This window comes from Pristiophorus japonicus, chromosome 20, assembly GCF_044704955.1.
Source record: "Pristiophorus japonicus isolate sPriJap1 chromosome 20, sPriJap1.hap1, whole genome shotgun sequence".
NCBI lineage: Eukaryota > Metazoa > Chordata > Chondrichthyes > Pristiophoridae > Pristiophorus > Pristiophorus japonicus.
This window is the reverse complement of record NC_091996.1, coordinates 39,718,644-39,730,923: the sequence shown is the minus strand read 5'-3', so window position 1 is coordinate 39,730,923 and position 12,280 is coordinate 39,718,644. Positions and strand designations below refer to the sequence as shown.

The 12,280-nt window shown below is 41.3% G+C and overlaps 1 protein-coding gene across 4 annotated transcripts in view; it reads right to left on the bottom strand.

Moving 5' to 3' along the window:
* The window catches only part of LOC139232491 (ER degradation-enhancing alpha-mannosidase-like protein 3), a 66,667-nt gene that overhangs the window by 42,487 nt on the left and 11,900 nt on the right, over nucleotides 1–12,280 (bottom strand). For all 4 annotated transcript variants that reach the window (XR_011588017.1, XR_011588018.1, XM_070862790.1 and 1 more), the window contains 5 exons: nucleotides 10,912–11,012; nucleotides 7,464–7,503; nucleotides 6,436–6,548; nucleotides 4,381–4,534; nucleotides 265–399 (listed from right to left, as the gene is read on the bottom strand). Coding sequence is in view for 2 of the 4 variants with exons in the window: in XM_070862790.1 (XP_070718891.1) it covers nucleotides 265–399; nucleotides 4,381–4,534; nucleotides 6,436–6,548; nucleotides 7,464–7,503; nucleotides 10,912–11,012 (543 nt within the window). In the remaining 2 variants the exon portion in view is untranslated. The remainder of the gene's footprint in view (nucleotides 1–264; nucleotides 400–4,380; nucleotides 4,535–6,435; nucleotides 6,549–7,463; nucleotides 7,504–10,911; nucleotides 11,013–12,280) is intronic.

The window sequence follows — 12,280 nt, the reverse complement described above, 5'->3', positions numbered from 1 at the left end:
CTTCAGGTGAAGCGATAATTGATCACGGTGTGTATGCACATGATTTGTAATAAGAGACAGATCCTGAAACAGGCAATTTGAGGCAATTCATTTATCTGGATCTACAAGCCACTAGGAATCAGCATCAGTCAGCAAGCACTGAACATAGGTCCTACATTCAAATAGGAATCAGATATGGTGCTCGCAAAAATGAAATACTACTTTACTAATGACTCCAATAAAATAATTCAAAATTAATTCAGCACTTTAATAAACTTGCATTACCTCAAAAATAGATTCACCCGTCAGGCGGCTGAGAGCAGCAAATTCCAGAATCATGGTTCCAGCACAAGCTGTACAAGTGTCTGACTCTGTGCCTGTTCGGGACAGAGGGCTCAATATTCCATGCTTCAGATTGACCTATAATTAAAAATAATTTTTAAAACTTTTCACTAATCCATCACAAATGCTTTAAAAGTATTGCAGAAAGTTATTTTCTGTAGTATACCAAGATTCAGCCCATCAGAGAACATAGGCAATAAAAAGCAAGTGTAAAAAGATGTCTTATGTATGTAAACATTACCAATGTGTCAGACTTGCCACCAGGGGGCGCAACTGTGGGAGACCCAAGGGTCACCTCCACACCCTGGGCAAGTAGGTATAAAAGGCAGTCTACCATGCTGCTTCCTCACTCTGGAGTTACAATAGAGACACCAAGGTCACAACAGTTTGAGCTTAAGATATAGAGTCTTGTGGAATTATTCTAAACGTAACAAACCACGAACTTTCACGCAGTTATGGCTGCCGTTGGTATTCTTGAGGTTTGTTAATGGTGATGATTGGAAAGCCTTCGTTGAGCGTCTTGACCAGTACTTCGTGGCCAACGAGCTGGAAAAGGCAGAAACGGGAGCAAGTCGGTCAGTTATGAGCCAGAAGGCTTTTGAGAAACTGTGGGGCAACAAGGCACAAAGGCCAAAACTAAGTCCGACCCACACCAAGCTGCGCACTTACACTAAAGAGCTCATACCAGTCATTGGTAGTGTGGCAATGAAGGTATCGTATGATGGAGCTGTGCATGATTTGTCACTATGCATTGTACCAGGTGATGGCCCAACGCTGTTCAGCAGAAGCTGGCTAGGAAAGATCCGATGGAACTGGGACATCAAAGCACTGTCTTCAGAGGATGACACCTTGTGTGCCCAAGTGCTAAACAAATTCCCATCATTATTTGAGCCAGGTATCGGCAACTTCACAGGTGCCAAAGTGCAGATCCATCTAGTCCCTGATGCACGACCCAATCACAAGGCCCGAGCGGTTCCATACATGATGCGAGAGAAAGTCGAGATCGAGCTGGACAGACTTCAACGAGAGGGGATCATATCGCCAGTCGAGTTCAACGAGTGGGCCAGTCCAATTGTTCCGGTGTTGAAGAGCGATGGGACAGTCAGAGTCTGCGGGGACTACAAGGTAACGATCAACCGAGTCTCGTTACAGGACCAGTATCCACTACCCAAAGCGGATGACCTGTTTGCAACGCTAGCAGTGGGGGGGGGGGGGGGAAAGTCGTTCACCAAGCTGGATCTAACCTCTGCTTACATGACACAGGAGCTGGCTGAACCTTCGAAAAAATTGACGTGCATCAACACGTACAGAGGACTGTTCATATGCCACAGATGCCCTTTTGGGATTCGTTCAGCGACGGCCATCTTCCAGAGGAACATGGAGAGTCTGCTGAAATCGGTTCCGTGCACCGTGGTGTTCCAAGACGACATCTTGATCACTGGCCGCAACACCACCGAACAGTTGCACAACCTGGAAGAGGTTCTCAAGCGACTGGACAGAGTGGGACTCAGGTTGAAATGCTCCAAGTGTGTTTTCCTGGCGCCAGAGGTCGAATTTCTGGGAAGAAAGATTGCGGCGGACGGCATCAGACCCACGGACTCCAAGACGGAGGCCATCAAGAATGCATCCAGACCACAGAATATGACGGAGCTGCGTTCGTTCCTCGGATTCCTCAACTATTTTGGTAACTTTCTACCTGGGTTGAGCACTTTGCTGGAACCATTGCATTTATTGCTACGCAAGGGTGACGACTGGGTTTGGGGTAAAGCTCAAGAGACAGCCTTTATCAAGGCCAGAAACCTGCTATGTTCCAACAAGTTACTTGTATTTTATGACCCGTGTAAACGTTTAGTACTAGCTTCAAGAGGGAGTTAGATATGGCCCCTATGGCTAAGGGGATCAAGGAGTATGGAGAGAAAGCAGGAAAGGGGTACTGAGGGAATGATCAGCCATGATCTGATTGAATGGCGATGCAGGCTCGAAGGGCTGAATGGCCTACTCCTGCACCTATTTTCTAAGTTTCAAGGTGATGCATCTTCTTACGGGGTCGGTTGTGTGTTACAGCAAGCCAATGAGTCAGGCAAACTGCAACCGGTTGCATATGCATCCAGAAGCTTATCCAAGGCTGAAAGAGCCTACAGTATGGTTGAAAAAGAAGCATTAGCATACTTATACGGGTTAAGAAAATGCACTAATACCTATTTGGGCTCGTGTTCGAGCTCGAAAACGACCACAAGCCACTCATTTCACTGTTCTCAGAAAGCAAAGGTAGTACCACCAATGCTTCGTCCCGCATCCAAAGATGGGCACTAACGTTATCTGTGCATGATTATGTAATCCGCCACAGACCAGGCATGGAGAACTATGTGGATGCCCTCAGTCGGTTACCATTGCCCACCACCGGGGTGGAAATGGCGCATCCCGCAGACTTAATTATGGCCATGGTCCCAAATGGGTTGCTGACACAGAAGGCTGCAAAGAGATTTAGATAGGTTAAGCAAATGGGCGAAGGTTTGGCAGATGGAATACAATGTCGGAAAATGTGAGGTCATCCACCTTGGGGAAAAAAAACAGTAAAAGGGAATATTATTTGAATGGGGAAAAATTACAACATACTGCGTGCAGAGGGACCTGGGGGTCCTTGTGCATGAATCCCAAAAAGTTAGTTGCAGGTGCAGCAGGTAATCAGGAAGGCGAATGGAATGTTGGCTTTCATTGCGAGAGGGATGGAGTACAAAAGCAGGGAGGTCCTGCTGCAACTGTATAGGGTATTGGTGAGGCCGCACCTGGAGTACTGCGTGCAGTTTTGGTCACCTTACTTAAGGAAGGATATACTAGCTTTGGAGGGGGTACAGAGATGATTCACTAGGCTGATTCCGGAGATGAGGGGGTTACCTTATGATGATAGATTGAGTAGACTGGGTCTTTACTCGTTGGGAGTTCAGAAGGATGAGGGGTGATCTTATAGAAACATTTAAAATCATGAAAGGGATAGACAAGATAGAGGCAGAGAGGTTGTTTCCACTGGTCGGGGAGACTAGAACTAGGGGGCGCAGCCTCAAAATACGGGGGGGGGGCCAATTTAAAATCGAGTTGAGAAGGAATTTCTTCTCCCAGAGGGTTGTGAATCTGTGAAATTCTCTGCCCAAGGAAGCAGTTGAAGCTAGCTCATTGAATGTATTCAAATCACAGATAGATAGATTTTTAACCAATAAGGTAATTAAGGGTTACGGGGAGCAGGCGGGTAAGTGGAGCTGAGTCCACGACCAGATCAGCCAAGATCTTGTTGAATGGCGGAGCAGGCTCGAGGGGCTAGATGGCCTACTCCTGTTCCTAATTCTTATGTTCTTATGTTCGCCAAGGAGGGGAATAGAGTGTTTGTTGTCAAATTTTTGAATGGACAAACGTGCAGAAAGCACTTGGATCAGACCAAACTGTGGTTCACTGACAACCAAGAACAGTTTGAAGAGGATATTACTATCATTGATCCACCCACACACACCTAACCAGCAACCGAGCTCGCGGTCAACCACGAGGATGAACCCACCATGCCAGACTGTCCGATCAGACCAGCCACACCACAGTGCAACAATGATCCGACCGACTCACCCATGCCAGGACTTCAACTCAGGCGATCAATCCGGGAACGCAGAGCCCCGGATTGCCTCAACTTGTATCTAAGACTTTGAGGGGGAATGATGTTATGTATATAAACATTACCAATGTGTAAGACTTGCCACCAGGGGGCGCACCTGTGGGAGACCCAAGGGTCACCTGCACACCCTGGGCAAGCAGGTATAAAAGGTAGTCTACCATGCTGCCTCCTCACTCTGGAGTTACAATAAAGAGACCAAGGTCACAACAGTTTGAGCTTAAGATATACAGTCTTGTGGCGTTATTCTAAACGTAACAAGATGCTTGCTTTGTCTTGCTATTTACCTTACTACCTGTGGTATTAAACCTGACAAGGCACATCATAATTACACCTGGGTGCTTCTAATTAAAAAAAATGTATTCAGATTAAATGGCTCCAAGATCAGAAGTGGATTTTGTACTTACCCTGGGGTACGGTAGTCCACTTGTGGTGTTAAAAGCTGGCAGTAGTCGATATCCTATGTCTTTAGCCATGTATAGGAGTTGATCTTTATACCAATGCATCTTCTTCCCATGGTTTTTCAACATGGTTGCCATCACATGACCTCCCAACAACCCACTGCAGAAAAAGTAAATAATACTCTTAATAACAAGTATTAAAGAAATTGAGTTACAGTCTTGTAATAAATGAGTCATTGTACAATAATGGGCCAGAATTTGCAGTCTCCGATAGTATCATAATCCATTAGAATGGTACCACAACTTTGCATGTGCGAAATCCGGAACTTGCGATCTACATACGCAGTCAACATAAGCAGTATTGCTGGCGCAGAGTTGGGCTATTTTCCCAACAACTGCCAAGCAATTGCACATGACACTTGTAGGGCTGGTAAAATATTTTAAAATAAAAAATTATGCACACATACTTTAAATTAGTTTATGCAAATATTGGCCCGGATTAAGCTGTTTAAAATTATTTATCAAAAAATTACATTTTTATTGAGGTTGGTGCAATGCAGGGACTTATGAATTAAATTCAAATTAAGTACATTTACATTTATTAGAATTGTGTAAATTATTTAATTATATGGGATCCCATTGCATATCATTGGGGATTCACTTCGTAAATGACTGCAATGGAATCCTCCTTTGTGATTGGAGGACTGGGCTCATAGGGACTCTGCTGAACCAACTGTTTCTCTGGGATCCGTGCGCCTTTAAGATGACATTTGCCAGGAGGGCCGAGACCAGCACTCCCCGCAGCTTAGACCCATGGAGGTAGGTTCGGATGTGTTTCGCAGATCGGAGGCGGATTCCAGACTTCAAATTCTACCCCAATGATTCCTTTCATGCTGGGAGTTCAGGTTTCCTTTAAATACCCCATTATGGACTTTTAATTTTCTATTAGCATTTGTAAGTACTTCATCTTATTGGTGGTACATGTCCTATTTAATGAAATTAGAATTCTAATAGCTAGATGCTTCCACTTCTACGCTCATTAGCCTGTGATTGTTCCACCCATTAAAAGTGAATGGGTGCATTGTGGGTTGATGAGCACATGTAAAAGCCCAATGTACAGGTATTGGGGAAATGCAGACTTAAAGATGCGAGTCACAGAATTTCTGTATGCATGAAAAGCAAGTGCTAGCACACAGGCACTACTATATGACTGGGTTATAGCAAGTCAGTTTGTGGGTTGAATAATTTGCATATTTAATGTTTGCTCAACCAAAACCGTATTAGAACCATACAAAATGCTGCTAAATTGCTTCCATCCAATTTGCTACTCTATTTTAATTTGTTTCTTGTGCTACATATTAGACTAAACAACAAGATTCTCCCGGCCAAGATCAGTCTGTAGCTAAGGACTATGAAGTGTACTGAGTGGCTTTAGCCAACTTTGGGAAAGGGATGAAGTCTTAGCTTCATGCCTCCTCCAATGAACTGTTTGAGATTAGGAGCATATTGTGCAGAAATTGTGAAGCCACATCCTAACACTTTTTAATGATGTAACATGTAATGACATCAATGTGCTATGCCATCGAGCCATTTGTTTTCCCTTTTAAAAAAAAATGCTGACGCTTTTAGTGGTCTGTTGTTTAATGATTCAAAGTGGTGCTATTAAAGGCTGTATTTATTAATCGCTGTTACACAGTAGATTACAAGGTCCCCTTTCTCTCCCTATCTTAAAGTTCAAACACCCTGAAGGAGAGAGGCAGCCCTATTCACTACATTAGCCTTTGCCAATGCTATAAGATGAGTAACAATAGTCCAAGGTGATTTGTCCAAGAATTTTCCCTCCCTCTAGCTAAACAGTTTGGGAGCCCATTAAATAGGAAACCCGGATATCAATCTCTCTTAGCACTATGTGGCAATGGGTTGTCGGTTGCCACACAACCTTAGAAAGGGAAGCTGAGAAATGCACTATGAAAGATGGCACTTTAATGAAGGCATCGTCACTGCGAGAACTGGACAATTCTGCAAATTCAGAAAAATGGTGATCTGCTGAGTTTTACTCACCCCAACACACGGATATTGGTTTCAAACACCGAGACCACAATGTCATTATCGAATTGGACGTTCAGGATCACTTTTCTCACTGCATCTTCAAATTCATCCAGTTTGTTCAGTACCTTTGAAGTAAATTGAATAAAATACTACTACATCTAATGTTCAGAAATGACAGCTTGCGAGAAGTAACGTACATGGCAAAAGGAGACGCATAAAATAAAAACTTGTAGAAAAAATACAAATTTAAAATTAGATGGGGACGAGGACGGAGGGGGGGGGGGGGGGGGGGGAAGTCATCTCCAGCTCACTATTGCTACTCATCGGCACTAATGGAAGCCTGTGAGCTGGTCACCTGTCCTCTTAGCCCCAGTATAGCCCAGGCAGAAAACAAAAGGGATTTTGTAGAATCAAAATAAAAATGGTTCTCAACTAGAGTACTGCTCCTTCTCCAGCTTGCACTCTTAGAACTCAACATGGGAGATACAGCATGAAGAGGACTATTAAACTTCATGTGACCATTTTGACAAAACCACACTAATAAATGTGTAATATGTTTATTTATTTGACCTTTCTTTTGCATTATTCCTGAGTTTAACATTCCTCACTTTTTATTATTTAAAATTAAGAATTGATTTATTGCAACACACCATGTAGTTTCTCCCCTCACCCCCAACTTAAAAAAGCAAAACTTCTTCCTGAAGCTAAAGGAAAAATAACTAAACATCTTCCAATGGACGCAAATTTAAATTAATTGCTCATTATCAATTGGCATGAATTATGTCAATTAGTACAAAAAGAATTACGGTTAGAGAAATCTCACTGCAAAAATCTGTTACACGTGTGTGTCTAGTACCAACAATAATTATAGCATTTGGCTATTAGTTTACACCGAACTCAAATAAAGCCAGCAGCCCAACAGTCTTGTGTATAGGCTTCAACTGAAAAATATTTAAATTGGTCAAAGACAACAAGCATGGAGGAAACCGCTTCGCTTTCCCCTTCCCCACCGTGAAAGCAAAACAAGTCACAATACTTACAACAAGTGTATCTAATGTATCAATAAGAGTGAGTGAAAACCTGGAAATCAAAACATAATTAAAATGATAAAGGTGAAAAAATAGTTTAGCATGGATAAAAATTTCAATTGTTTTATTTTAAACTTCCAGCTTTCTTTCTCTGCTATCAGTGAACCTTCATTTTAAATTAGAATATAAATAAACCAAAACTTTAGCTCGACTGCTGTAACCCAGGTTATCCTGTCTGATGCAAATGGGTTCTGCACCAGCCCTTGGCCTTGTTTTAATCAACACTCAACTATTTTAAGGCAACAGATCTCAGTTGAGGTTAATAGTCTTTGCAAACTTATAGTAGAGCACTAATTGGAACATAGCCCAAGGTGTTAAATCTTTCAATTCAGCCAATAAATATGTTCACAATAATGTTCAACAAATGTTCTCGCAAGAGTAGCACTTAAAATATAAAATAAACTACATTACATAAAGGAGAGCCTTGTCAAGGGATTCAAAATCGTCACTTTAAATCAGCTTTGTATTTCTCAATACAAACTTCAGATCCCGTGTTAAAAACAGGTAACTTCAGGAATTTGCAGCTGCAACATCGGTGTACAAAAGGCTGAAGTTATACCTTTCTGAACCAGTCACTGGGAGTCAGATCAATTCAGAATATTTTCATTTTAGATTTGAAACGTTAAAATTCCTCCAATCATTCAAAAAAAAATTCATTTACCGACAACCCAAATGCAAACTTTGAAAGGTTGATTTTATGAATGAAATCAAAGAAAAATATTTTCCCCAAAAAGATGTTTTTAGGTCGCACAGTAATTCATCAATAGAAGAGCTCTTTTCAAGGAAAACTTGGCATTTATATGTTTAGAACATGGCTGTTATATACCTCCATCAAATCAATCATCTAAGTATTCTGAAGTAACTACCTTAGTGCAACACATTGCTGTAAACATTTGTGCAAATGGTTGCATTTAATGCAGAAAGGAAACTGAAAATATTGACCATCAGATGCAGTGGCTGGAATAAAACATGTTTGTTTGAGTATTATATTTTCAATATGCATGGATACTAAATATGGAGTTACTTAAAAAAGGAGCTTTGAGGAGACAAAGTCCAAGTGGAGGCCGAGGTTTACATACCTAAAATTTAGTGCATGGTCAACAGATATTATTTTGGCCGGAGTCAAATTTCCCATTCTAATTGGCATATTAAATGTTTCCAATATCAAAGGAAATGTAAGTTCACATTTTCAGTCTTCAATGCCTTTTTGACTGAAGTCAAGCATTTTACACTCTGTTCACCTGTATCTGATAGTCAACATTTTCAAAAGGTCCAACTCAAATTAAGAGAAACCACACCACGTTTAAGATGATGTCTTGCCAGATCATATGTGGGCCTTTGTAAATTAAATCTGAGCTCTGGATTATCAGAAGCTGTTTCTGCGCTCAGATTACAGTCCGGAACATTCAAATCTACAGACAAAAATAAGGTAGCCACTATGGTCAGTCTTTGTTTGCAAAGAACAGAATTTTGGGGTCATTGGTTAAGGTTCAAGTTTTGAAAGCCATGGATGAATAGCAATAGCCATTATTACTTAATACCTAACTAATATTGCTTCATCCACCATAAATGGTAGGACTACTCTTTTCATTATGTTCTATGAAGTTTATGTAGCATTTACTCAATCTTAGCAGCTTAGTGTAGATGACCTGGATTTAAGAAGAACTTGCATTTATATCTATTATTATACCAGATTTAATACATTACAACAGTGACTACACTCCAAAAGTACTTCATTGGCTGTAAAACACAGACATCTGGTGATCGTGATAGCCGCTGTATAAATGCAAGTCTTTCTTTATATAGCACCTTGCATGACCTCAGGACATCCTAAAACATTTACAACCAATGAATTACTTTTACAGTGTAGTCATTCACATAATGTAGTGACATATGCAGCCAATTTGCACACAGCAAAGCCCCAAAAACAGCAATGAGATAAATGATCAGATAATGGGCCGTTATTTGCAGCCCCCTATTGCTGCGTACAAGGTGCATGCATGAAAACCCGGAACTTGCGATCTGTCAAGAATCTCTTTAAAGTGAAGACTTTAAGCTGCTAAGATACAGTAAATGTTGCATGAACTCCATAGGACACAATAAAGAAAAGAGTCATCCTACCATTTGTATTGGATGAAGCAATATTAATTAGGTATTAAGTCTCTTGACAGATCCACTGCTTCCCTGGGAAAAGGGCCGCCGCGGGCGGAGAGTTGGGCTATTTGCCCAGCGAATGCCCGTGAAATTCTTATACCTGGCAAAAGGCGGCTCAAGGCCTGCTTTCACTTGCGTAAGAGTTTTTAAAAAATCAAAAATATGTTTTTTCATTCATTTAAACTTTAAAACACATGTACAATACGGTAAGGTTATTTTTAGTCCCTTTACAACATTTAAATGTATTTTTCAAAACATTAAGCTTGTTTTAATTGTTTAATTATATTGTTTATTAATTAATTTTAAATATGTAATTTATGTTATGTTAAATGCATTTATGTATGTGATCCCCATTCATGCTTATGGAGATTCTGTATGTACGGAAACCCCACAAGTATGAATGGGGATCTCCTTCTTTGATTGGTTGAGCAGCCCACGTGATCCCAAGGGTGCCTGCGAACCACATGTGCCCCAACATACGCAAACCTCTATGCAGGTCTACATGTAGAGATTCAGCAGTGCAAGTCTCCATGGATCCCGAGGCAAAAGGCAAGTTCGTAGATTTTCTGCTGATCGGAAGCCTCCGACCGCAAATTCAGCCCCAATGTGTTTTAGTGGTGCCGTTTGAGGAATAATGTTGGCCAAGGCAACAGGACAATTCCCCTGCTCTTTTGAATACCATAATAGGATATTTTACGTCCACCCAATAGAGCAGAGGGGGGTCTCTTTAACCCGTCGTCCAATGGCATCTGCAACAGTGCAGCACTCCCTCACTACTACCAATGTCGGCCTAAATCATGTACACAGGTCTCGGGAGCGAGGCTTGAACATACGGTTTTCTGACGGGGATGAGAATGGTAACACTGAGCCAAAGCTGACAGCAATAGAACAGGAACTTTGAGCAACATTAAGTTATTAACAGGATACCCTGAGTAAAGTTTTTGCCAAATATTGTTTATAGTCATTTAGCAATACAGGGGTAAGTACCACCAAAGGAAGTGCACGGAAGACACATTTACACACGAAATATGGAAAATTGTTTCAGTTGTCTCTTTATGCCCAGAAGATAATCGCAAGATAAACTTTTGTAGTGCACACATTTAATGGGTATATTTAACTTGTATAGTAACCTTCATTTATAGCTCAATAAAGTGAAGCCAAGTGTAACATACTCACTATTCTTATGCAGTTTAATATTTTAACAGCCACAGAACAGTATTTATGAATGTGCAATTCTAGAACGTACTTTCCTAAGGCATCATCAACATCCCCACGACTTGGCTCTAATCCACGAACTCTTCCTCGACAGCTCAGTGGCATCAACTCATCTGCAGGGTACGCATGCTCCTAATGAGACAGGTGAATGAAACAAACTGAAAGCCAAACACCACAATTTTATTCTCAACAAGTTTCAGAAATTGCATGAAGTACTAGAGGGTTCATAGCAGCCAAGTAATATCTTTATGTTAATGAATACGAGGGAATCAGTGCTTGTGAATGGAACACCTAGCACTGAATGCAATCAAAACTCAGGTCAACTACACCAGTTCACATGCAAAGTGAAACTCCACGACTTTGTCCCAGCATGGTGGTGTGAATTCCCCTCTCCCCCCCAACTATCTATGTAGTCTCTTGGGACTGCCAAGTGAATTTTGGCCAGTTTTATGCTATGGGTTCATACTCACTGAGAACAGAGTTTATGTGGTCACATTCATTTCATACATGCCTGTAATTTGCAGTTAGCAGCCTTTGCCACTGTTCCCAAAGCAAGCTTCTAACAAAGATCTCACGATCTCTGCGGTGAGAAGTTTGGTTTTTCCGACGCATAACTGAAATCAACGCAAGTTAATGGGAAATCCTGAACACAAGCTGCTGTGACATCAGAATTCAGAATTCACAGACAGTGAGCCAGGAAGTGGATACGCTCCCTATGATTTTAACTTTTTAAAAATGTTAGAGAGAGCAAAACAAAGATTAGGGCTCTCACATGGAGAAAAAGAAAACCTGAAAGTATGAACAAACTTTAAAAAAATAATGTAAAAAAAATTTTAAAATTAAAATGGATAAATTAAACATGCCACGAAATTAAAATTCTTTTCTCAGAGCCAGAACCTTTGTTTAGCATCAATATGCTGTTAAAACTCCAGTTACACCTGATCCAAAAGGGTCTAACTTTTAATGAAGTTTCTGCCAGTTTCACTGATGACACTACTTGCCGGCTATGGGGTGGGGGCACGACGCAGCCAGTGTTGGAGCAGTGCACGACTGATTGCAACTTCAGCATTTCCGTGTTAGCATGCGCATGCTCTACATCCTGAAGTTGCGGTCAGTTTCAAAGGGGTAATGACAGCGAACACGCTTGCTGTTATTATCCACCGCAAATTCCGGGCCATTATCTCCTTTCAGCTAACTGAGTCCTCTATCTTGCATCAAGTACAAGTCCCAGAAGTTGAAAGATAGCAACACTAATCCCTGCTCTACACTACCTGGTTCCAAACTCCTTTTTTGAAATCTATGTATTATATTACATTGCAATGTCAAGGACTTCCCGTGTACACAAAAGTAAACGCCTCAGCTGTGATGCTAAGCTGAAAGGAGCAAGTACAACACAGACA